Raw genomic sequence first — 26,898 nt, 5'->3', positions numbered from 1 at the left:
TGGAGCCAAACGAGATTTGAACATATCTTTTTAGTTGGAAATGAGGTTTTAATAAAAAGTAATGTCTCAACTCTGAAGATTAACGCATAGTATTAAGGGAGAGGTGTCCATGAACTTGGATTAGAAAAAAGTTATATCTTTTTCAGTAACTTCTATTGAAAGTAACGTTTATGAAGATAACACTCCAATCATTATCAGCAATAGCTGTGACTGTACAGCACTACCTGTATCTTTATCACAGATATGTTCATATCACTTTGTAGTTGCTGCATCTCTCTCAAAATAGTTTTTATCACTACCTTGAAATTACTGTAATTATTAGACTCCCTGCTAGCTCTTACCTAATACTTGAGAAGTACATATTAGTATATCACAAATATTTTTAACGTGTTAATAACTATTTCAACTTAATTTGTTTCCTTTATAATCCTATGAACTTTATTTTCGGTATTTTTAAACTATTTTGAGAAAGGGCCCATGCGCTCCACCAGGCTGCCACAGGGTACATGACATGAAAAAGTTAAGAACTCCTTTCCAAAAGTAGAGTTCCAAAAAAGATTAGAGCAATGGCAGGTTCACTGAAATAAATGTACAGCCTTTCATCATTACTACTCCAGAGATATTCATGGGGATATAAAATGTTTGGTTATTATTTCATTTTCTAATCTGTGATCTTGGTCAATTACTTACATTCTGTGCCTCAGCCTCTAGCTATGGGGATTAAAAAAATTATAGTATCTTCCTCATAGGGTTATTGTGAAGATTGATTCATTCGAGGATACTTAGAACACTGCCTAGGACACGAAGAGTATTCAGTAATTATTATCTATTATTCATATCACATCTTTTATGTGAAAACAGATTGCATTTTAGAAACTCCCCCATATTTCTTGTTTTATATATATATATATATATATATTTTTTTTTTTTTTTTTTTTTTTTTTTTTTGCGGTACGCGGGCTTCTCACTGTTGTGGCCTCTCCCGTTGCGGAGCACAGGCTCCGGATGTGCAGGCTCAGCGGCCATGGCTCACAGGCCCAGCCGCTCCACAGCATGTGGGATCTTCCCGGACTGGGGCACGAACCCGTGTCCCCTGCATCGGCAGGCAGACTCTCAACCACTGCGCCACCAGGGAAGCCCTCTTGTTATATTCTTTTGGAAAGCCCTTTCCCCAGCCAAATGGCTCCCATCCAATAAAAACTATGGAGGTTTGCTAGACTGAGGAGAACAAAAATGTGGGTCATGATGGCTTTTCTAAGACGGACAGTTTTTTGGATGGCAGTGATCACATAGGCCAGACAGTAAGTAGAGGGAGTACTGCTCTGAAATCAGACAAATCTAGGTTTCGTTCTGACTCTGACATCTGTACCTTGTGATTTTTGGCAAGTTACTTTATTTTTTAGAGGTTTAGTTTCCTTATCTGTAAAATAGAAATAAAAATAACTTCTTCCCCGAGTTGTCTTAAGAATTAACTGAGATGATTAAGACATAGGTTCCTAAACACAGGCACCTAGAATGAACTCTGCAAATATTAGCAGGTTTCCATTTCTGCTTCCCCCTCTCCTCTTCTCCTACCAACCCTCTGAATCTGCAGACTTCCATCCTAGGATTTAGCCAAGGACCATAATAAATTGCAATTGGAAAAAAAAAAAAAGAAACCAAAAACTCTCCTAATGGACAGTTTTCCTCTACTTCACAGAGGCAATTACCCAACCTGGCCATATAAAAAAGGATCCACATGCAGTGCCTGCCCCAGTAACGACAACTGTCTGGACAATCTCTGTGGTGAGTAAAAGGAGCAATCTACCAATAATACAATGTGTTCAAAACTCTTGTAACTTTCTACAGAGCTAAGAATGCAAACATTTGCTTTATCCTAACAGCTATTTTCAGGGAAAGTGGCATCAGGGTTGCAATCAAACCTGGGAATGAATATATGGTTCAAGACAAATTTAAAGAAGCAAATAATATTCTTTAGTTAGCGCTAATCAGACAAACAACAAACGACTCTGATGCTGGGAAACTGTAGACCCAAGATTTGCTAATTTCAGCAAGATCAAAAATTTGTATAACAAAGTTAACCAAAAGAATTCTGAATTGTGTGATACTACCTGTCCAAGCACTCAAGACTTGCATTTTCATCTTTAGAATCAGATAAATAAAGCTGCAACGTGGCACTTTTTACTAGTTAGACAGCATTTAATGAGGAACAGCGTAGGCCAATGAAGCTACATTTCCAAGGATGTTTTACATAACTTTGAAATATTAATACACAATTGGCCAAGAGTCTATTTATGGTTCCTGTCCCAGACACATTCCTTTCCATCTCAGTATGTTTTTTCTTTACTTTTTGCCATGGTGTGAAGGAAAACCTCAATCAAGCTACTGCAGTTGTGCAAATCCTCTAGGACTTTTGTGTCCAGATCTGTAACTAACTGAACCCCTCAGGGCTGCAGGGCTGGGGCGGGGTGCTAGGAGCAGAAGGAGGGTAGAGTAGACTGAGTTTAACTGCATAAATTTTTGTTTGGCCAAAGTGTTGCATTGCTTACACATTTCCTAAGGTCCTTTCCGGGTTTAAAATTATAAAATTCTTTTCAACTGCTTTTCCCTTCCTCCTGATTTGTAAACAGTGAGTTCTCATTTTTACTCCAGCTACAGAGACGCTTTTTCTACCAGCTTTCTGAGCCAGTCATTTCTCTCCAGTTCAACCATTCTTTCCCTCATAATTAGTTTTGTTTAGAGAACTCACTAACATGTAGCCATAGTGCAACAAATCCCTTCTCAGAGCACCAATGTTAACTGAATTTTTCATGTTACTCCAACACTACGAAAGCATGTCTTTTTTTTTTTCCAAGTTAGGCAGTATGACATAAGAGTTAAAACCACAGATTTTAGAGTTCAATTTCCAGTTCCACCATTGTGACGCTGGGCAAGTGTCTGGACCTGTTTCCTCATTAATGAAATGTAGACGGTGGCACCTCTTCACAGGTTTCGTGAAACGAATGAAAAAAAATTATATCTAGACCAAGTGCCTGGCATACAGTATCACTCAGTAAATATTATCTATTATCCCCAAATTCATCCTTCCTGTAATCTCAGATCTTGAGTTTACTCTTGGTATTTTGGTGTCTTCTTTGTGCCCAAGTTTTAGATGATATGTTTTTATGCTCATGAACAAGACTCACTCACGCTTCTTTAGAATCTGTGATGAAAACTGAGACAATAATTTTAAATTATGTAAAAAGTAATTTAACTGTTGCCACTGGTTAGCTGTCTTTCCCACTAGACTCTGAATTCCAAACAGGCAGGAATTATGCCTGTCTAATTCAACTTTGTAACCAAAGTGCCTAGTCTAGAAAGCAAATAATTGCTAATTTGCATATTTCCTTAAAAAAATCATTCTCTATAAAAATCTAGACAGTAACACCACCACCAGCACAATGATAACAAGAAGAAAACTGCTGGAGTTTTAGCTTTTAATCTTAGAGATCTAGCCTGAAATGGTCTCTAACCTTGTGGGATAAAATTCAGAAAATTAAGGCTGTAGTCCAATAATGAAAAGCCCCTGGGCTCTTAAGAGAGACAAAGGAAAACGCACGCTAATTTGCAGGAGGGCAAGGGTTAGAGGATAAAAGCTTTTATTTATCAGATTTTGTCTCTGACAAATTGTGGCAAACACTGGAGGAAAAAAATCCCTTTGTGGTCTTCTAGATACTGGTAGGTTCAATAAATACCAATGGAGGCCAAATCAGGATGGTTTTGCAAAATATGCTGGGCACACCAATGGTACACAAGCGGATTTTTAGCTAGTGCATGGATGACATTTGTTTCAATGTTCAAAAGTTGAATGTTTAACATTTTAAAAATATATATATGTAAGAAAAAATATAACTAGCAAGCATATCATACCTTGATTTCATGGATATAACTGCCAGGAGAAGTTAAAGAAGCGGAAGCTTCGTCGCAATTCACCACAGCAAAGCCCAGTCAGTCACAGGTATGATGACCAGGGATGCTCACGAGTACCAGAGGGTCAGCTCCTTGATGGATTCCACCATAGGAATGCAACAGCAACTGGCATAGAACCAGTGTAAAAGAGGTGTCTGACCATTTAAAAAGTATAAGGCTATGGCAGATGTGGAATTCTCTTCCCAGTGCTCTGAATGTCAAAATCTTAATAAAGCTCAGTGGAAGGAGAGGAGTAAATATGACTTTGATATCCAAATGCCCTACTGATATACTAATGACAGACTGGAATGTATGAGAGAGGCCACTGTCTCTTCATTACTGACCATAGGTAGTATCATTCTTCTCAGGAGAAACTTACTTTCAGGAAAATATTTTAATAAATTGCTCACACTGATTATTACTAATACTTATTTTTAATTGTTTTATTTTAATTGCATTTATTTTATCTGCCAGTTACATTATGTAAAATGATTTTCCATTTATAGTAGTGGTATATAAAAAGTTTATATATAAAGGTTATATAAACAAGTTGATTGAAACAGTCAATGGTTATAATTAAGAGACTTGGCTTTTTAAAAGAAAACAAAAGCCTCACCAGTATCTATTCTTTTAATTCTTTTCTTTCTTATTTTATAGCTAACCCACAACGAGACAAAGTGACACGTATGTATATAAACCTTAAATTGTATAAGATCTATCTGAGCTATGTTACTGCATTATGAGGAATAACATTTAAGAGTATATTTTATGTTTGTTTCACAGGTTACTACTCTGTTGTGTTTCCAGACTGGCCAATATTTCCACGTAACAGATACACATCGCTTTTCCTCATTGTTACTCCACCAATCCTAATACTGAGTGTTATAATTATCAGTTTGGTCAAGCACAAATACCCTCATTTAGTTCTTCTGAACTAATACAATCCAGGGGGGGGGAAAGCCTCATTCGTACATGGCTTTAAAAAATAAAATTGGGTGTTATTTCTAATTTGCAGCAAACCCTTACTCAAAAGAAGAAATGGTTCAATTTCCTAACATTAGAAGGTAAACTCATCTTTACTTTCCACTTTTTATGAAGAAGCATTGTTTTCATGCTGCCACAGCTGTGACTTTCAGTGAGTAACCTACCCCCCGTGTGCCTTAGCTTCTAAATATGTAAAATCAGTGAGCTAGATTTAGGCGGGTCCTGGCCCTCATCAGTAAAAAGCGTTTCTATGTAACCTGTTGCCTGCTGCTTCAACTCCAAATATCTGGTTTTCCCTGTTCTCTTGCAAATTTGATGTCTTTCTGGTTTACTACTTCCTCAGACTCATATTGGAATAGTAATTAAGGGAATTAATTTAAAAGGCCTTGCACTTTTGGATTATGGATTACTCTTGGAACAAAATGTAAAATAAGATTACAAAAAGGGATAAACCTAAATGTTTACTTGTTGCCATTAGAGCACTGAAAAATCTATTTTCCTCAAAACCAAATGCTGGGACATGATTATATTTAAAGACTAACCGATGGCCTCAGACATTGGATTTGATGGATAATTACAGTAGCTAAATTGCAAAAATCTTTACATAAACAACCTTAAGAATTACCCCTAAAACCATGCCTAGATAAAACGTGCCTGGAATAGATTAGGTGCAATGCATATAAACACATATATACCACCTTCTAGTATAAAAATTTTCAAAAAACATGGAGAATACAATAATTTATAAAGAATTGCTGTTTATGTAAAGAACAAAACAAACTCAGAAAAAAGTGATCAGGGTATTACTTCTCAGGGATAAGGCAACTAATGCCCTAGTATCTCAAAATCCTTTACAAAAGGAGATAGCTTAATAAATTCTAGCTCAGGGATTTTTGTTTGTTTTATGTATGTTACTTTTTTTTCTTCTTTTTCTTTTCATCTGCTGCCATTTTAAGCTTAACTTCTTCAGCTGTAAGGGCTCCCAGTTTCTTACTCTTCGCTTTCTTAACCTTTTCCTTGATGGCTGCCACATCAATTTTAGTTTCAGTAGAAGCTAAATAAAAACAATACATGTAATTCTTTAGATTATACCAAACAAAACAAAGAATACATATATAAGACGATAATTTCAGAGTACTGTTACAATTGAAAGATCATGTTATAAGATATAAAACACTTGCTTAAAGGAAAGTTAGAAATTTCTTCTAACTAGGAGAAAACAAAGTACTTTAAAAATACATTAGTGAAAATATACACGAAAATGGCATTATACTTTAACTTAACTATTTGAACCAATTACTGGATTCAACTATTAAAATTACATTTTTTCCCTTAAATTGTTTAAGATTCTTTTTTCCATATTGGAACTTTAGAGTATTCCTTAAAAAACTTAGTTTTCCGAATATTCAATTAATGACTAGTAGTATTTCATTTAACAAGATTTTGATAATAAAGACAATAATCTGAGAGTATCTGGAGGTCCTCCTAACAGAACCCAAACCCATGTATTTAACACAAAAAGTGTGAACATAACAGAAAAGCAGTGGAAAAAAACACAACCTTTTCTTATTATTTAAAGAACAGCACTCAGGACATAAAGAACCACAAGATAAAATGTCATCAAACAACCCAGCAACTTGAGAGCAGACTTAAAGCCTCCACTAGAGTGGAATAGCTACACTTTAATCAGTAATAAACTGAGATTAAACTAGCTATTGAATACCTTCAGAGTACATAACTGACAGATTGTACAAACTAGAAAGTATAATGCTTATGATATTTTTATATAACCAAGGATCTGAATAGTAGAATACAATACTTTTAAAGCTGTTAACACTGATATAAATTAACAAACTAGTACTGTTACATCTGGCTTTGACCAACAGGTCATGTGCAATGCTGCTGGGTGACCTCCCTCCCCTCACTGTGCCACTGACTACTTTGGAGAGTTACCTTACAGAGGAGTACACGTGTTACTAGTGGAAAAGAAAATGCGGAAGAGGAGAAGACGGATCAAAATGAGGTTAGGAATGAGAAGAAAAGGCATCAGCGTGTTTTCTCTGAGTGTCTTTAAAAGCCCCTGAGTAAGAAAGATCATCCTGCTATTTTGTTGGTGTCTTTTAGCCCAAGTGATGAGAAATCCACGTTAACCATACAGGAATCAAATTTTAAGCCACAGATCACACAAGTAAAGAAAGTACAACTTTTGATAAGCTCTTTTTAAAGGGCATGATAGCAGAGCTCAGGGATCTTACTGTTTTATTTTTACAGAAGATTCACTGCTCTGGTTTATATCTATCTTTCACAACAGAGTCCTTCCTCAGCACAGAGGTCACGAAGGGACTGTCAATCTGGGATACTCTTAAATAAGCATTAGCTGCTACTAAATTATAAATTATCTCAGTCACCACCGCTTTTCCCTAGGATTTGTGATTAATGAAATGCTAAGAGAATTGATGAAACGCATGGTTATTTCTTAACACTCAAAGAGCTTCAGACAAATCCACTATGGGTTTACTTTTCCTCTAACAGACTTACAGCATACCAAGAGTTAGAAAACAAGCATTACCTTCCTTAGGTTTCACAACTGGTTTTTCTTTAGGTGGAATAAACGCTTTGTTTCTTTCCTCTTGTCTCCTACTAAGAGCTTCTGCTTGTTTAGCCTACATCATTAAGAAAAAAAACTACATTAAAAAACGCTTTTGTAGTTAAATAAGAATTCAAGTATCTATAAACTTTGCAACTAGTGTTGTAAGCTAGACATGGTCTTACCTTTATTGCTTCCATTTTCTGTCTCCTCTTTTGACTTGCCTTCAGAAAGTATTCACCAGTAGCCAATTCTTTATCAATCTGTTGAAATCAGTATTTACAATACATCATAAATAATGTAGATGAGAAGTCAATTCCTAAGAAATTCACAGTGACCTTGAGGTAAAGACAGTGGGGTCAAAACTGATTACTCTATAAAGGTAGGAAATGTCCTCTAAGCTGAGGGGAATATATATGCACAAAAGCATGTAGGTAGGAAAGTAGGTGATGTGTTCATGGAATACCCAACAGACTGCTTGAGGTGGGGTGGAAGGTCAATGATTCAGAAAAGTGTGAGAGGAAACTGGAAAGACAGTTTTGGGGAAGCATGAAGAAACATGAATGACAGATAAGGGAAGTGGGATATGACTGAGAAATGACTAAAGGTTCCTGAGAAGAGTGAAGAGAGCAAAGTAGCACTTTATGAAAGGTACAGAAGAAAGGAGAAGAGGTAAAAGGCTGTTTTTAAAAAAAGGCTGCAGCATACAAAATGAACAGCAAGAACTGTCAGGATGTGGAGACTAAGTACTAATTTGCAGTAGCAAATTCATTAAGTAGTCAACATATAATTAATTGGTCTACCTAAGACAATGTTCTACTAAACTCTAATACTAAGCTCTCTACACTTCCTAACTCACTTAATCCTCATTAACAATTCTTTGAGACAGGAATGATCATTATCCCTATTTTCTGTACAAAGAAACTGAGGCATGGATGGGGTTAAATAAATTATGCCCATAATTACATAGCAAGTAAGTGACAGAATAAGTCAAATGAGACATCGCTGATTCAAGAAGCTTACAGTCATAAAAAAAAAAACGACAACTACGTACAGTACAGGGCTATACAAAATATATCAGGTGTTACAGAAGCATGGTTTAGTAACTGGATCACTCGCTTTCCCCCAACTAACAAACACTTTCCTTCTGGCTTCACTTTGTTTTCCAAAATAGACCTCAAGATCCAACACTTCCATTTTTACTATGATCATCATTCCTTTTTTACCTTTGACCTTTCATCAAACCTTCCTGGAAAACTACAAACACAGGGCTATGGGGAAAACAAGATATAGTACACAGAAGAGATGGGTTTACATGCTAAGCACAAAGAACTCGTAAAAGGGAAGACTTTAACATACAGCCAAGGAAGGGAATAATGAAGCAAGACACCTCAGAAGACAGGTGACGACAGAATTCAAAGAACAGAAAAAGAAAGGATTGATGCAGATGGAAAAAAAAAATTGAGATAAGAGGAAGTTGAAAGAGTTCTTGCCTCGTAGTCTCAAATACTTCTAGTAGATGACATTGCATTTTATTTTACTGGAGTAGGAGGGTGGCTAAAGAATTAAGAGGACACAGAGCTGCCAGAGAATACTGAAGACCTATCTGAGATTGGAAACGTGAATTTTTAAGGGATATAATCCAAAGATATGACTTTCTTCAGCTATGTTCAGTAGCCACGTTATGGGAAACAAGTCAAGTTTTAGGACTGATCTAAGTTTTAGTTTTGTTGGGCAGGTGTGATTGATAGACGAAAAGGGAGTATGAAAGAAAACAGTGATGGGCAAGAAAGAAAAGGAAATTTTAGAAAGGGAATGATGCCAGAGGACAGTTGACAAAATTAGAGGCATTCATGTCTTAAAAAAAGGATAGATATTAGACGTAAGATTTCAAATCCAGAGCAATCCTATAGTACATGGTCACATGAATGATGCTAAAGCAGAGTAGAAAGCATTGTGGACTAAATCGTTGAATTTTTTTTAACCATGGAACATTTATAGTGGCTACAGATACACAACTGACACCACCTACCTTGACGGAGTTTACACTCACAGTATGAAGCTTCCACTCACCACCCCCATACAATTAGTTCAAAATAAGCCTATTCACACTTACTTACCTTCAGTTTCTTAAATCTCTACACACCGAAACGTACATACACAGAAATTCCACCCTCAAAGTTTCCGACAAAAATACATTAAAATGATTTCCCCCTCATCTAAAGAAATTCAACATTTAATACTGACCTGACTTTCTGGCTGTGGTGGTGGGAATGGTGTATACTCCTTCTTAACAGTTTTCTTCTTTGGTTCCTTGCGTTTATTCACATTTTTGTGCTTGAACTGTGGTAAAAATCTTTCCCAACTCTGTGATCTTAACTCAGAATCTTTCGCCAACTCCCGTTTAATCATTAAGGTCTTCAACCATGGCAATATATGAACAAAGTAAACTTTTAATTAAAAAAAAATTTTTTTTTTGATGTAGACCATTTTTAAAGTCTTTATTGAATTTGTTACAATATTGCTTCTGTTTTATGCTTTTTGGTTTTTTGGCCGCGAGGCATGTGAGATCTTAGCTCCCCAACCAGGGATCGAACCTGCACCCCCTGCATTGGAAGGCGAAGTCTTAACCACTGGACTGCCAGGGAAGTCCCAAACATTTTTAATTTTAGCAGTCATATGTTTCGCAACCTAAGACATTATCAACATTGTTCCTATAAATAATAAAATTAAAAGGAACAATTCTTAGTCTCTTCAGTAGGATTAAACCAGTTCTGGAAACAAAAAATATATAATCTCAAACATGCATAATTAACCAAGCATCAGAAAACCATTAGAAATTTAGACAGAATTATTAAACTGAGATGAAAATAAGACTCAGTTTTTCAACCATTATTTCATTAAAACCTTTAAAATTCAACCTAACAATTAGCAGGGAGAGTTCTTAATTAGTGATGTTTCCTACAAGCAGGAAGCTAGCACCCTGAAATATGACGGAAAGAAAAAAAGTTTCTCATGATCAACAAAACGAAATGTTTTCATACTTCCCCTACTCCATCTGAATTTTATAGACACTGAAACATCAGAGGATGCAAACGAGGCATCAGATGCAAGATGTCCCAATGTAACTCAAAATCGTTTTTTCACCCCAATCTAAGAGTGACTTTTCAACTTAACTTCATTAAATTCAAGGATTGTTTAACAAATATCCATCATAAAACAACTCATTATACCGTGGTTACATTTCCAAGAATAATCAAGAACTTTATGCATACAGGGATATAACAGATCTCTCTCGAAGAGCCTATAATTTGAGTGTTAAATTCCAAAATAGGTTTTAATGCAATCTCAAATATTCCAGACTTTACTTATAGAAAAAGGCAGAATTCAGGACTTCCCCAGTGGTCCAGTGGTAAAGAATCCACCTTCCAATGCAGGGGACACGGGTTCGATCCCTGGTCGGGGAAGATCCCATATGCCACTGGGCATCCCATATGCCACCGGGTGCCTCAACTAGAGAGCCCATGCGCCCTGGTGCTGGCGGCCACTAGATAGAAAACCCGCACACCACAACCACAGAGAAGCCCGTGCGCTGCAACAAATGATCCTGCGTGCTACAATGAAAGATCCTGTGTGCTGCAACGAAGACCCAACACAGCCAAACAAAAATCTTTTTAAATAAATTAATTAATTAAAAAAAGAAAAAGGCAGAATTGTAAAAGATCACATCTTTAAATATAATATGTGGGCTCAAACCCCAAGAAAACTGGATTGGTACCATCTACTACAAATCCTATGAAGCTTATTTTATTTGTATTGGAAGTGAATCACTACATTACACTGTCCCCTTCAATAGCTTTCAAACTGTACTCCAAAGAGGCCTAACCTTCCAAAGAAGTAACTATAGGACTGGGATAGAGTTGAGTGGGCTGAACTCTACCCCGATTTACCCCAAATAGCTCTGCTTTATCTGTTTTGTATATTAGGCTTTCATAAAAGATTTACTTTCAAGAAAGGTTTCTGTAGCTAAAAACAACTTTGTAGTAGTATACAGTGAACACTCACTTTAATGTTATAAATTGGATGAATATTCTTCATAGTGTCTAGGACTACTTTTCGAACCTGAAATTTGCAAAGAAAAATGAATCAGTCATGTATAAAGATTTTAGTGAACTAGGTAGACGAGGATTAATATATCACAACATAGCCTATGAACCAGGCAATGGCTACCAAATTGGATACTGTAGTCCCTTCAACTGTTCTGAGTGGCTTCTAGATCTTTCATAATAGTCAACCTCCCTTGGATACAATGAAGTCTCTCAACTTTACTGATAAAAAGCTATACACAGAATTAACACAACACTCTGGAGCTGTAAAATTTAGGGGGAAGAGGGCTGGATTTAGAGTTAGAATATATGCACTCAAATAGTGGGACTGCCACTTCATACGACAAAGGCACTTAATTTTCCTATTCCAGCTTTTTCATTTGTAATATGGAAATAAAACTACCTTAAGGATCTGTCATAAGAAGTAAATAATATACTTAGACTCTACAAAACTGTGAAATATTCAAAATATTTAAGTTATTATTGCCCCATGAGAAAAAAGCAGATAACTTATGAGAAAGAGGTCCAATAGAATTAAGGTTAAAGGCCCTGGAAAGCAAGTAAGACCTCACTGCCAGATACAGATAACAAAAGCCTCAAAAGGAGTTAATAGAAAGAGTATCTGCTCCACAGATTTTTCTCATAACATCTGACAAGCTAAAGAAGATGTTCATAAAAACATTAACATTCAAAGAAAATATATCTTAAAGGAAGTTTTCTGAGCCTGACCTCTGCTGGCTGAATACATTACTGCAAAGAACAAGATCTGTTCAATTCTCCAGTCATTAAAATGCATGTAGGGGCTTCCCTGGTGGCGCAGTGGTTGAGAGTCTGCCTGCCGATGCAGGGGCCACGGGTTCGTGCCCCGGTCCGGGAGGATCCCGCGTGCCGCGGAGCGGCTGGGCCCGTGAGCCATGGCCACTGAGCCGGCGTGTCCAGAGCCTGTGCTCCGCAACAGGAGAGGCCACAACAGTGAGAGACCCGCGTACCGCAAAAAAAAAAAAAAAAAAAAAAATGCATGTAATTACTTCGTGTTTCTTATGTTTGCTACAGACTGAGACCTTAAATGCCCACTTAAAATTCGAGTGGAGGGAGTAATGATGTGCAGACCTCCTAATTCAGAAATGGATTTCTCTTCAGTTACCAAAGGTTGGCCATAATATGTTAGGGTCCAGGAAATTACATGAATTCCCTCAAATTACATGAAGAATTTACTAATGGAAAATCAAACAAAGCATATTCTAAAAATATATATATAAAACAATATATTATCCAATGAACTATTATATTATTTCATTTATTCTCTGTGGAAAATTAACTGAAGAGAATAAATAGTTCTCACCTCTTTTAAGCCACTAAAAGGTCCAATGGCTGAAACCGTGTTTCCCTGTACCATAATGTAACAGTTTGTTAAGAGTTCCAACGCCTACATCAAAAGAGCAATAAGTTGAAATTCAGTACACTTAAAAACTAACAAAAGAGGAAGACATACTTTTTCACTAATAAAAAGTACCTTCAACGTAGATCCTTTGGGACCAATAAGCCGTTGTCTCCTTTTTACAAATCTTTCTTTATTTCTTACTAAAGAACCTATTTTAATGATGTCACATGCAACATCATCCTGAAGAATTCGTACTGCCTTTTGGGAAAATAAAAAAGAAAACTCCATCAATATTCTTGACAAGTACATATCTTCTGCAAGCCAAGAAATTTAAGCACAGTTAAGCACAAAAATGAAAACTTTATGGTGCAGGAAGAGACGCAGTGTTATATGTTGTCTCTAATGTTGAGGCAAATAAAGCAAAGTCTCTGTAATTCTTAATTTACCTGTTCAAATGAAACACTCCTTGCTAACAGTTTTATTAGGTCTCTGGCCCTAATGATGATATATGGATCAAATGTCTTCTTTGTTGTACAGACAGTCATGCTGCCCTCGATCAGGTCCAGGGTTGCATTAACATGCTACAATACAAAAAGAGCAAACAAGCAGTTGTCTGAAAATGGAATTCAATTTTAGATAATTACATAGCCGATCCTAACCAAATTAATAATTTGTCTGCCATTAAGCTATCTCAAAATTCATTAACACTCTCCTTGAAGAAGCTAGAAAGTTAATGTAAATAATTGATTACTGTTAGACTTCAAAGAATATAAAAAACTCAGGCAATTGAAAACATTTATAATTGGCTTTAGAATAATTTATACTTATTGGAATAAAGATTATCTCTAGTTTAAAAAATATATATCAGTCAAAATGAGGCTACCTTTTTAAATTAAGGTAAAAATGTAAAGCTATATAATTTCCCTACCTTGGCTGGATCCAGCTCTAATCTCTAATCTGCTCCCTAGAGTGAGAATGGACTTTCCCTTTCAAACTTTTTTCTAGCTGGTTTGTATTAGCTAAATACAAAGTAAAAACAAATTATCATAGGTTTAAAAATAAAAGCAGTGATTATGATTACTACAGTGATTAAAACTATGCATTAACTTTCAAATGGAAGAATCAGATTTCAACAAAGCAAATAAAAATGCTGTTTTCTAACTTGTGAGCATAATCTGAAGAATATTTCAATATAGTGAATGACGAACAATTAAACCTAAGGTTAGGTGTCTATAAGTTTACGAAAAAACCCCCAAAATTGAGTCTAATCTCCGATGTAGACAGCTGTAAAACACGCCTGCAGTTTGCTAAACCATCCTCATACCTAATGCACACAAATGACTCTAGAGCAGTGCCACAGCTGACAAATACATTTTCTATCAATCTAGTGTACATACACACAGGTGAACCAAAAGCTTCATTAAATGATACTTATCCTTACCACATGTGATACATTGATGTATTTTTTTCTAAAGGCTCATTATATCCACTAAATTGACTTCTTGATTCACTAAGGGGTCTCAATCCAGTTTGAAAAATAAAATCAAATACACTGCTCTAGGGGCACGGCAGAGGAAAGTTAAACAATGCCAGGAGTATGCCTCAGCTCAAACTGTACACGTTCGTGGCAACCATTATAGTAGCAGACATTCTGAAATTTGGAGTTCACAAGTGAGTTTCAGACCATCTGTGAATCCCCTAAATATTTAAAGGCATGTGAATTTTTCCAAGTAATCTATTATTCACAAAACTAAAAACAAATGAACTGTAAGGATAATTATCTAGTCTGTTTAAAATATCAAAGGAATCAAATTAACCAGCTATGGTAGCACCTTTAAAAAAAAATCCATCAGCACACATTCAGTTACTTAAAAGATATAAGCAAAAACAAAATCTCAAAGAAATACATAAGATATGCATACATGTTCACTCAAGGCTTTCTGTACCAATGGCCAGCACTCTTTCAAGTAAGCCTCTCTATATTTTGGAAACAAAGTTGCAAAACTGCTCTCCTCCAAGAGTCCTCTGGGATTGTCCTCTTTGGAAAAAGCTGGCTCCTTCCAACCATCAGGAACAGTGAGGAGTTCTGATTCATCTACAAAGGGGGAAAAATCCATACATCAGATTTAACTTCTTTTGGACACTTTTTGAACACTTGTATGCATACATTCACAAGCTTCCCAATACTCTCCTCGCATTTCCTTTTCCTCTGCTTTTTATATTATTCAACAGTCCAAGAACGTGCCTCTGTCATTATCACCAAAATACTGTATTAAAATTGTATGTATTTCAGTCGCCTCAGAAGACAAAGTTCCTTAAGGGCAGGGACTCTTCTTCGATCCACACTTATTGGCATACACCTGGTACATATTCAACACTTACAAACTTCTACTGCACCACACTATCTTAGAGTTGAAGATCCAAACACCATTTTGTTTACATTACTATTTTAAATATAAGTAACCTTTCAGACTCAATGAAGTGCAGCCTATGTGTATATATATACGTGCATGTGTGTGTACATAAAACTTTCAAAAGCTTGATCCCAGTGTACCCTTTCAGTTAATATTCACTAGTACAGGGTTTTAGGTTTTCCAAAGACCTTTCACGTGCGTTATTTCTGTATTCTCTCACGACTACAAAAGGTAGGAAGAACTGGTATTATTATTCCCATTTTATAAAAGATATTCAGTTCAAAAACTTTAAGTGACTTGTAAGGGAATATGAAGCTCAGTCTAGGTCTCCTCTCACTAGAACAAAATGCCTCCTAAGGGCTATAAATTATTTCCCATATCATTTATCAAAACTCCTGGTCCTGGATTTTAAGAACCTCTTAAATCCAACAGCTGTACTTTAATTCAGTACTACTCAAAGATATGATCCATAGGCCTGAAGCACCAGCATAAACTGAGAGTTTGTTAGAAATGCAGTTCTTGGGCTCCATCCAGACCTACTAAATGTGAATCTCTGGGATGAAGCCCAGGAATCTTTCTTAACAGTCTCATGACGAGATTCCTATGCATACTAAAGTTTAAGAAGCAGGTCTTATAGTTCATGTTATCCACTCCAGTCAGGTAAACTTGCTTTCTGTTTCTTAGGTAAACTTGCTTTCTGTTTCTTATACTCACATCCACTTTGTTACTTCTGGTTCAAATCACAGAGAATTAGCTAGTCTTTATTTATCGTTCACTTCTCAATATCCCCCCCAAAACCCTCAAATTCTACAATAGTGATTACTTAAAATGCATATCTGACCAAGATCTTACCCAATTTAAACACTTAAATGATTATGGATTTAAAAAAAACAAAGAAAAAAAACCCACTGGCTAAGGAAATCAACAGGAGTTTCACAATGGAGGAAGTACAAATAGCCCCAAAATATGTAAAGATGCGTAATCTCATTAGTAATCAGGAAAGTCTGATTTAAAAACACAATCAGATATGATTTCACACTTAACAAAATGACAGAAATGAAAAATTCAGGTAACAGCAAGTGTTAGTGCTCATCTACTGATATCGGGAGTGTAAAGCAGCACAACTCCTTTGGGAAGATTTAGCATTATTTGCACATGCCCTACCCTACAATTCAAGGATTCCAATCCCATGTAAGGTACGTAACCAGAGAAACTCTCTAACATGTCAACAAGGAGGTATGTACACAGATATTTATACCATATTGTTTATAATAACAATGGGAACAATAAAATGTCCAGCAACATTAAAATGAAAATTCAGAGATTGCCTCATCCACCAGAGGGCAGACAGCAGAAGCAAGAAGAACTACAATCCTGCAGCCTGTGGAACAAAAACCACATTCACAGAAAGACAAGATGAAAAAGCAGAGCTATGTACCACATGAAGGAACATGATAAAACCCTAGAAAAACAACTAAATGAAGTGGAGATGGGCAACCTTCCAGAAAAAGAATTCAGGATAATGATAGTGAAGATGATCCAGGACCTCAGAAAAATAATGGAGGCAAAGACCAAGATGCAAGAAATGTTTAACAAAGACCTCGAAGAATTGAAGAACAAACAAACAGAGATGAACAAAACAATAACTGAAATGAAAACTACACTAGAAGGAATCAATAGCAGAATAACTGAGGCAGAAGAATGGACAAGTGACCTGGAAAACAGAATGGTGGAATTCACTGCTGCGGAACAGAATACAGAAAAAAGAATGAAAAGAAATGAAGACAGCCTAAGAGACCTCTGGGACAACATTAAACGCAACAACATTCGCATTACAAGGGTCCCAGAAGGAGAAGAGAGAGAGAAAGGACCAAGAAAATATCTGAAGAGATTATGGTCAAAAACTTCCCTAACATGGGAAAGGAAATAGCCACCCAAGTCCAGGAAGTGCAGCGAGTCCCATACAGGATAAACCCAAGGAGAAACATGGCAAGACACATAGTAATCCAATTGGCAAAAATTAAAGACAAACTATTGAAAGCAGCAAGGGAAAAACGACAAATAACATACAAGGGAACTCCCATACAGTTAACAGCTGATTTCTCAGCAGAAACTCTACAAGCCAGAAGGGAGTGGCATGATATACTTAAAGTGATGAAAGGGAAGAACCTACAACCAAGATTACTCTACCCAGCAAGGATCTCATTCAGATTCAACAGAGAAATCAAAAGCTTTACAGAAAAGGAAAAGCTAAGAGAATTCAGCACCACCAAACCAGCTCTACAACAAATGCTAAAGGAACTTCTCCAAGTGGGAAACACAAGAGAAGAAAAGGACCTACAAAAATGAACCCAAAACAATTTAAAAAATGGTCATAGGAACATACATATCGATAATTACCTCAAACATGAATGGATTAAATGCTCCAACCAAAAGACAAAGGCTTGCTAAATGGATACAAAAACAAGACCCATATATATGCTGTCTACAAGAGACCCACTTCAGACCTAGGGACACATACAGACTTAAAGTGAGGGGATGGAAAAAGATATTCCATGCAAATAGAAATCAAAACAAAGCTGGATTAGCAATACTCATATCAGATAAAATAGACTTTAAAATAAAGAATGTTACACAGAGGCAAGGAAGGACACTACATAACGATTAGAGGATCAATCCAAGAAGAAAATATAACAATTATAAATATATATACACCCAACATAGGAGCACCTCAATACATAAGGAAACTGCTAACAACTCTAAAAGAGGAAATCGACAGTAACACAATACTAGTGGGGGACTTTAACACCTCACTTACACCAATAGACAGATCATCCAAAAGAAAATAAATAAGGAAACAGAAGCTTTAAATAACACAATAGACCAGATAAATTTAATTGATATTTATAGGACATTCCATCCCAAAACAGCAGATTACACGTTCTTCTCAAGTGAGCACGGAACATTCTCCAGGATAGATCACATCTTGGGTCACAAATCAAGCCTCAGTAAATTTAAGAAACTGAAATCATATCAAGCATCTTTTCTGACCACAATGCTATGAGATTAGAAATGAATTACAGGGAAAAGAATGTAAAAAACACAAACACATGGAGGCTAAACAATACATTACTAAATAACCAAGAGATCACTGAAGAAATCAAAGAGGAAATCAAAAAATATCTACAGAAAAATGACAATGAAAACACGACGATCCAAAACCTACGGGATGTAGCAAAAGCAGTTCTAAGAGGGAAGTTTATAGCTATACAAGCTTACCTCAAGAAACAAGAAAAATCTCAATCAATCTAACGTTACATCTAAAGGAACTAGAGAAAGAAGAACAAACAAAACCCAAAGTTAGCAGAAGGAAAGAAATCATAAAGATCAGAGCAGAAATAAATGAAATAGAAACAAAGAAAACAATAGCAAAGCTCAATAAAACTAAAAACTGGTTCTTTGAGAAGATAAACAAAATTGATAAACCATTAGCCAGACTCATCAAGAAAAAGAGGGAGAGGACTCAAATCAATAAAATTAGAAAGGACTCAAATCAATAAAATTAGAAAGGACTCAAATCAATAAAATTAAAAAGGAGAAGTTACAACAGACACCGCAGAAATGTAAGGCATCCTAAGAGACTACTACAAGCAACTCTATGCCAATAAAATGGACAACCTGGAAGAAATGGACAAATTCTTAGAAAGGTATAACCTTCCAAGACTGAACCACGAAGAAATAGAAAATATAAACAGACCAATCACAAGTAATGAAATGGAAACTGTGATTAAAAATCTTCCAACAAACAAAAGTCCAGGACCAAATGGCTTCATCACAGGTGAATTCTATCACACATTTAGAGAAGAGCTAACACTTATCCTTCTCAAACTCTTCCAAAAAACTGCAGAGGAAGGAACACTCCCAAACTCATTCTATGAGGCCACCATCACCCTGATACCATAACCAGACAAAGATGTTACAAAAAAAGAAAGCTACAGGCCAATATCACTGATGAACATAGAAGCAAAAATCCTCAACAAAATGCTAGCAAACAGAATCCAACAACACACTAAAAGGATCATACACCATGATCAAGTGGGATTTATCCAAGGGATGCAAGGATTCTTCAATATATGCAACTCAATCAATGTGATACACCATATGAACAAACTGAAGAATTAAAAACCATATGATCATCTCAATAGATGCAGAAAAAGCTTTTGACAAAATTCAAAACCCATTTATGATAAAAACTCTCCAGAAAGTGGGCATAGAGGAAACCTACCTCAACATAATAAAGGCCATATATGACAAACCCACAGCAAACATCATTCTCAATGGTGAAAAACTGAAAGCATTTCCTCTAAGATCAGGAACAAGACAAGGATGTCCACTCTCACCACTATTATTCAACATAGTTTTGGAAGTCCTAGCCACAGCAATCAGAGAAGAAAAAGAAATAAAAGGAATACAAATTGGAAAAGAAGAACTAAAACTGTCACTGTTTGCAGATGACATGATACTATACATAGAGAATCCTAAAAATGCCACCAGAAAACTACTAGAGCTAATCAATGAATTTGGTAAATTTGCAGGATACAAAATTTTTTCTTGTTTTATTTTTTATTTTGACCCCATTTACTTTTTAAATTAAATTTTCATTTAAGATCATTGTAGATTCACATGAAGTTAAGAAATACAGAGGAGTCCTGTATTGTTCACCCTGTTCTCCCCAATGGTAAAATCTCACATAACTATAGTACAGGATATTGACATTGACACAATCCTTTGATATTATTCAGATATCACTAGTTTCATGCATGTAATCACCACCACAGTTATGACAAAAAGCAGTTTCACTGCTTTTTCACTGCAAGTACAAGCCATTGGTACTTGAAACAACTTGGATGTATCTTCAGAAAATACATCCAAGTTGTTGCAAGTACCAATGGCTTGTTCTGAAGATACATCCAAGTTGTTGCAAGTACATCTGAAGATACATCCAAGTTGTTGCAAGTACCAATGGCTTGTTCCTTTCTATTGCTGAGTAATATTCCATGGTATGGATGAACCAGTTTGTTTAACAATTTACCCACTGAAGGACATTTGGGTTGTTTCTAGTTCTAGGCTATTACAAGTAAAGCTTCTGTGAACATTCACATACAGGTTGCTGTGTGAATATAAGTTTTATCTGTCTGGGATAAATGTCCAAGAATGCAATTGCTGGGTCACATGGTAATTGCACATTTAGTTTTATAGGAATTTGCCAAACGCTTTCCCAGAGTGGTTGTATCATGTTTAAGGTCCTATTAGCAATGTATGAATGATCCAGTTTCTCCACATATTCTCCAGCATTTGCTGTTGTCATTTTTTTAAAATTTTAGTCATTTCAATAGGTATGCAGTGATATCTCTTTGAAGCTTACATGTGCATTTCCCTAATAGCTAATGATGTCAAACATCTATTCATGTGTTTATTTGCCACCTGTACATATTCTTTTTTTCCACACACACACTCTGTATTTTATTTTTACAAGAGAAAAATAAACTGACACCAAGCATTGTAAATGGATGACCACAACAAAAGCAACAATGATTGCAATTACCAAACATGAAACACACTCATACTATGTCATAATATTGACCTTCAGTCCAGTAATCCTCCACTGTAACAGGTCCTTTACTTTGCAGTGAAAATTGGTTTGTATATTTTTTGCCTCTGAGTCCTTGTGGGATTTTTTTTTTATTCAAACAGAAAATTAATGCACAGAAATCTCTTGCATTCTTATACACTAATGATGGAAAATCTGAAAGAGAAAGAAACCCTCCCATTTATCATTGCAACAAAATGAATAAAATACCTAGGAATAAATGTACCTAGGGAGACAAAAGACCTCTATGCAGAAAACTATAAGACACTGATGAAAGAAATTAAAGATGATACCAACAGATGAAGAGATATACCATGTTCTTGGATTGGAAGAATCAATATTGTGAAAATGACTATACTACCCAAAGCAATCTACAGATTCAATGCAATCCCTGTCAAATTACCAATGGCATTTTTTATGGAACTAGAACAAAAAATCTTAAAATTTGTATGGAGACACAAAAGACCCCGAATAGCCAAAGCAGTCTTGAGGGAAAAAAACAGAGCTGGAGGAATCAGACTCCCTGACTTCAGACTATACTACAAAGCTACAGTAATCAAGACAATATGGTACTGGCACAAAAACAGAAACATAGATCAACGGAACAAGATAGAAAGCTCAGAATTAAACCCACACACCTATGGTCAACTAATCTATGACAAAGGAGGCAAGGATATACAATGGAAAAAAGACAGTCTCTTTAATAAATGGTGCTGGGAAAACTGGACAGCTACATGTAAAAGAATGAAATTGGAACACTCCCTAACACCATACACAAAAGTAAACTCAAAATGGATTAGAGACCTAAATGTAAGACCGGACACTACAAAACTCTTAGAGGAAAACAAAGAAAGAACACTCCTTGATATAAATCACAGCAAGATCTTTTTTGATCCACCTCCTAGAGTAATGGAAATAAAAACAAAAATAATGGGACCTAATGAAACTTCAAAGCTTTTGCACAGCAAAGGAAACCATAAACAAGATGAAAACCAACCCCCAGAATGGGAGAAAATATTTACAAATGAATCAACGGACAAAGGATTAATCTCCAAAATATATAAAGAGCTCATGCAGCTCAATATTAAAGAAAGAAACAACCCAATTCAAAAATGGGCAGAATACCTAAATAGACCTTTCTCCAAAGAAGACATACAGATGGCCAAGAAGCACATGAAAAGCTGCTCAACATCACTAATTATTAGAGAAATGCAAATCAAAACTACAATGAGGTATCACCTCACACCAGTTAGAATGGGCATCATCAGAAAATCTACAAACAACAAATGCTGGAGAGGATGTGGAGAAAAGAGAACCCTCTTGCACTGTTGGAGGGAATGTAAATTGATAGAGTCACTATGGAGAACAGTATGGAGGTTCCTTAAAAAACTAAAAATAGGGCTTCCCTGGTGGCGCAGTGGTTGGGAGTCCGCCTGTCGATGCAGGGGACGCGGGTTCGTGCCCCGGTCCGGGGGGATCTCGCGTGCCGCGGAGCGGCTGGGCCCATGGGCCATGGCCGCTGGGCCTGCGCGTCCGGAGCCTGTGCTCCGCAGCGGGAGAGGCCACAGCAGTGAGAGGCCCGCGTACCGCAAAAAAAAAAAACAAAAAAAAAACTAAAAATAGAATTACCATATGATCCAGCAATTCCACTACTGGGCATATACCCAGAGAAAACCATAATTCAAAAAGACGCATGCACCCCAATGTTCACTGCAGCACTATTTACAATAGCCAGGTCATGGAAGCAACCAAAATGCCCATCGACAGACAAATGGATAAAGAAGTTGTGGTACATATATTCAATGGGATATTACTCAGCCATAAAAAGGAACAAAATTGGGTCAGTTGTTGAGATGTGGATGGATCTAGAGACTATCATACAGAGTAAGTCAGAAAGAGAAAAACAAATATCGTATATTAATGCATGTATGTGGAACCTACAAAAATGGTACAGATGAACTGGTTTGCAGGGCAGAAGTTGAGACACAGATGTAGAGAACGTATGGACACCAAGGGGGGAAAGCCGCGGGGGGTGGGGATGGTGGTGTGATGAAGTGGGCAATTGGGATTGACATGTATACACTGATGTGTATAAAACTGATTACTAATAAGAACCTGCTGTATAAAAAAATAAATAAAATTTAAAAAAAACGAATACTAAACTTACTTCGGGTTATTTGTATGGAAATGTGTTAATATAAATGTTTCGGACATTACATGAAATTCCTAAAATCTTATATGTTCTGGTATAATTTATAGGTCATAATTCTAGTTATTATTTTAAAATGTATACCTCAGAAATAACTAAATTTCCCTGTCAATTGCATTATTATGAACTTTCATCAAATCTTTAACCGTGGTCATTTTTTAAGTCTTTTGTCATTTACAGACAGTTCTGGGTGTACTCTGATGCTTTTGCAAAAATGTTCCTATAAAAGGATTTCATCTTCAAGGAATTCATGGAAAAGACTCTGAGAAGTACAGGTTTCTGGTAACTGACTATACTGCTGAACTGAAGGAATAAGCATTTTCAGAACTCTAATAGAAAACGGATGAATTCATAAAAGTGCTAACAAAAGATCAAGATGAAAAAAAATTAATTACATGGGACCGAATGAACTGATGAGGATGATTATAATTTTTGTGACTTTCTGTTTGAAGAAGAAAAAAGAGACTGTAAAACGTTGTTGTTTAAATTATATTGCTTTTGTGGATTTAAAGTGGGTTTATAATTGTATATTATAATATATTTAGTATAAAAATAGAACGTTAAAAAAAAGAGACACATGCACCCCAATGTTCATTGCAGCACTATTTGCAATAGCCAGGTCATGGAAGCAACCAAAATGCCCATCGACAGATGAATGGATAAAGATGTGGTACATATATACAATGGAATATTACTCAGCCATAAAAAGGAATGAAATTGGGTCATTTGTTGAGACGTGGATGGATCTAGAGACTGTCATACAGAGTGAAGTAAGTCAGAAAGAGAAAAACAATATAGTATATTAACGCATATACGTGGAATCCAGAAAAATGGTATAGATGATCTTATTTGCAAAGCAAAAATAGAGACACAGATGTAGAGGACAAGCGTATGGACACCAATGGGGGAAAGTGGCGAGGGGTGGGGGTGGGTGTGTTATAGAAAAAGAAAATGAAAAATTAGCCTGTATTCATACAAGGGAACATCATATAGTAGGGAAAAGAATAAATCACAGCTACAAGTATTGCCCTGATTGAATAATAACAACAAAGTTTAGCCTAAGAAGCAAGACACAGAAGAATATCTACAATTCTTTCTCATTCATATAAAATTCAAAAACTGACGAAATTAAAACATTTTGTGCATAGGTGGTCAAGATTATGAAGAAAGGAAACAGAATAATCAACACGATTCAGAATGGTTACTTTAGGGCATGTAGGGGGCTCTGGGGGTATGGTAATGCTCTATTCTACTTAATGGTTTGAGTGTGCTCCTTTTGGTTTTATTCTTTAAGCTGCATATATACTGTCCTCTCTGCCATACGCTTAATTAAAACAACAACGAATCACGTTTAATATCTCCCTTATGCCTATACAATGAGAGTTCAAGGTTTTTAACACTTCCAATAAGTCTGGTTGAGCAGGCCCCGGGCTATTTCTCTGGCCTCTCTTTCTGTCAATCATACAGAAGTTAATGGATAAAACAAGACTGCAAAGCAAGAGAGCAATTAACGCAGTTGAAAGAACAGGAATTGTGTTGGCAATACTTCAGCAACCCGATAAACAACAATAATAAACGTTCCAAAATTTCTTCACTGGCTGACAAACTAGCACTAAAAACACGCCTGGTATCTCCTTCTATCACTATGTCTGACTCAGTCCTTCATTATCACTCTATCACTCGTTCACTCATATGCATAACGACCTCCTACTCCCACCTCATCCCACCCCTCACTCTGCCAACGATTTCCAGACACCGCCGCGAGTTTAAGGTCCCGAAGCGCCCTCCTCATTCTTTTACAGAAGACGCATCCAGCAAGACCCCTACTTTGGGGGTTTCCAGCAAAAGCAATTAGTTAGGAACACGCGCCGGCGCCATACAGGCCAGTCGTTCCTGCGAGTCCGGCCAACAACCCCAACCTTCAGCAATTACAGGTACTTAACTTCAAGGTGGCGTTACACGTTCCAAGGCGGCGTTACACGTTCCCAGCCAGCGAAAGGAAAAAACCCCAACTCAAAACCCCCAAACCCCAGTCTTTGGTTTTCAAACAACCTCACCTCGGCTCTCCGGCTTCGGCTTCTGGCTACGAAATTCACTTTTCCTAGACGCTGCAGCTTGTCCGTCCTGCTTGGAGGACGCCATCTTCAAACTGCTTCCCGTGCTACCGGAAGTGAACCCTTTCTTAAATCCTACCGGCTAAAATCCCCGTGCTCAAAGTGAGTTCCGCAGAACTCAGACGAGATCTGCGCAGTCTCCGTGTGTGCTTAAGCTAGAGCCCGTGTATTTGCGTACACTACTACGCTTCTCCCGCGGAGCCAATGGCGAGCCGGAGACTTCTCTTCCCGGACGCACTGCAACTACGGAGTTTCACAGCATGCTGGGAATTGCAGTTTAGCACTGGGGGTGAGTCGGAGACGGTTTTATCTATCATTTTCTCTTGGCCTCAGGGTCTAACGCGGAACGCATTTAGCCGGAGTGCAACCTGAATCGTACTGATATCACTCGTTCACTCATTCGATAAATATTTATATGATCGACCAATATGTGCTAAGCGTTGGGAAGTGGTACAGATATGAGAATATACGGTCCATGATGGCAAGAAGCGACAGTAATAACTACCATTTATTGAGAGACTACTTTGTGCCGGGCACTTTATTTGCATTATTTCTAATCCTTAAAACAAAAACAAAGTTAAAACCTCTCTAAGGTTGATTTATTTTTGGAAAGTAAGCTTTCAAAGTCATTGCTTCTGATGGTTACTTTCTTGGATCGTGGCATTTCGCTAAGCCAGAGGTGTAGTAACTAAGCGACCCTTCTGAAGTTTTTCACCTAGCCTAACATTTCCCCAAATGACTAACTCCTGTGTATCCCAACACTGCATATATAGCTGACGTCAAGATGTGAGGTTCATCTCTACTACAAATCTTTATACTTCTCGGAACCTAAAAGTTCTTACACACGATAAAGGTAAGACTTCTTTTGATGAATGGTCTTATTGCTTACCGTTTTAAAATTTTTCTGCAGCACAAATAGGGAAAGTGTTTGATAGGCTGAATTTCTTGCATTAGTGAAATGGGGAACGTTTATCTGAAAATCACCCTCTTGTATCTTCTATAAAAGATTTTCTTTTATAAGATACATGAATAAAATAAACAATTACTTAGGGACAGAAAATCACAAGACACATAATTATGTAAAGGTTTTTGCTTTTATCCTGTGTGTTTTCTAAATGACAGGCAGTGATTTCATCCCTATATGCTTAGCAATTTGCTAAAATTAAAAAAAAAATTTTTTAAAAAAGGACAAATCCCTAAAACCTAAAATAGAACAAATAACAGCAGGTGAAAGTTATAAAGTGAGAAGCAACAGCTTCAGTGTTCCCAGAAACCCTATGAGGCAGGTTTTTGGTATCCTTATTTTAAGGAACTCAGTCACTAGTAAGTGGAGAGCTAGACTTCAGGTCCAAGCAGTTTGACCTTTAATAGCTCCAGAAAGGCTACTATACCAAAAGGATTAGTCGTTGCAAATATGTCAGCAGGAGGGCTCGGTTTTCTGCCTCATAGCTTTTGGACTTGAGCTGCAGTATCGACTCCCCTGGGTCTCCAGCCTGCTGGCCCAC

General features: G+C 36.7%; 2 protein-coding genes across 3 annotated transcripts in view; one reads left to right on the top strand and one right to left on the bottom strand.

Moving 5' to 3' along the window:
* The window catches only part of GLIPR1 (GLI pathogenesis related 1), a 37,139-nt gene extending 32,249 nt beyond the window's left edge, over window positions 1–4,890 (top strand). The window contains exons 5-7 of the mRNA XM_079937604.1: window positions 1,700–1,785; window positions 4,606–4,632; window positions 4,732–4,890. Coding sequence (XP_079793730.1) covers window positions 1,700–1,785; window positions 4,606–4,632; window positions 4,732–4,886 — 268 coding nt within the window. The 3' untranslated portion in view covers window positions 4,887–4,890. The remainder of the gene's footprint in view (window positions 1–1,699; window positions 1,786–4,605; window positions 4,633–4,731) is intronic.
* A 937-nt stretch (window positions 4,891–5,827) lies between these two features.
* KRR1 (KRR1 small subunit processome component homolog) lies at window positions 5,828–25,600 on the bottom strand. Of its 2 annotated transcripts, XM_079937602.1 has the most exons (10): window positions 25,337–25,600; window positions 14,929–15,101; window positions 13,453–13,587; window positions 13,139–13,264; window positions 12,968–13,051; window positions 11,585–11,641; window positions 9,767–9,937; window positions 7,705–7,782; window positions 7,502–7,595; window positions 5,828–5,986 (listed from the first exon to the last, which is right to left on the bottom strand). In XM_079937602.1, exons 1-10 carry the CDS (start codon window positions 25,419–25,421, stop codon window positions 5,844–5,846), a joined length of 1,146 nt encoding a protein of 381 aa, XP_079793728.1. In that variant the 5' UTR covers window positions 25,422–25,600; the 3' UTR covers window positions 5,828–5,843. The 2 variants fall into 2 exon arrangements, with proteins under 2 accessions (XP_079793728.1, XP_079793729.1); XM_079937603.1 differs by lacking the exon at window positions 11,585–11,641.
* Between the last annotated feature and the right edge of the window lie 1,298 nt (window positions 25,601–26,898).

This window comes from Stenella coeruleoalba, assembly GCF_951394435.1.
Source record: "Stenella coeruleoalba genome assembly, chromosome: 11".
Lineage (NCBI taxonomy): Eukaryota > Metazoa > Chordata > Mammalia > Artiodactyla > Delphinidae > Stenella > Stenella coeruleoalba.
The sequence above is the reverse complement of the archived record's forward strand: the minus strand, read 5'-3'. Positions and strand labels throughout refer to the sequence as shown.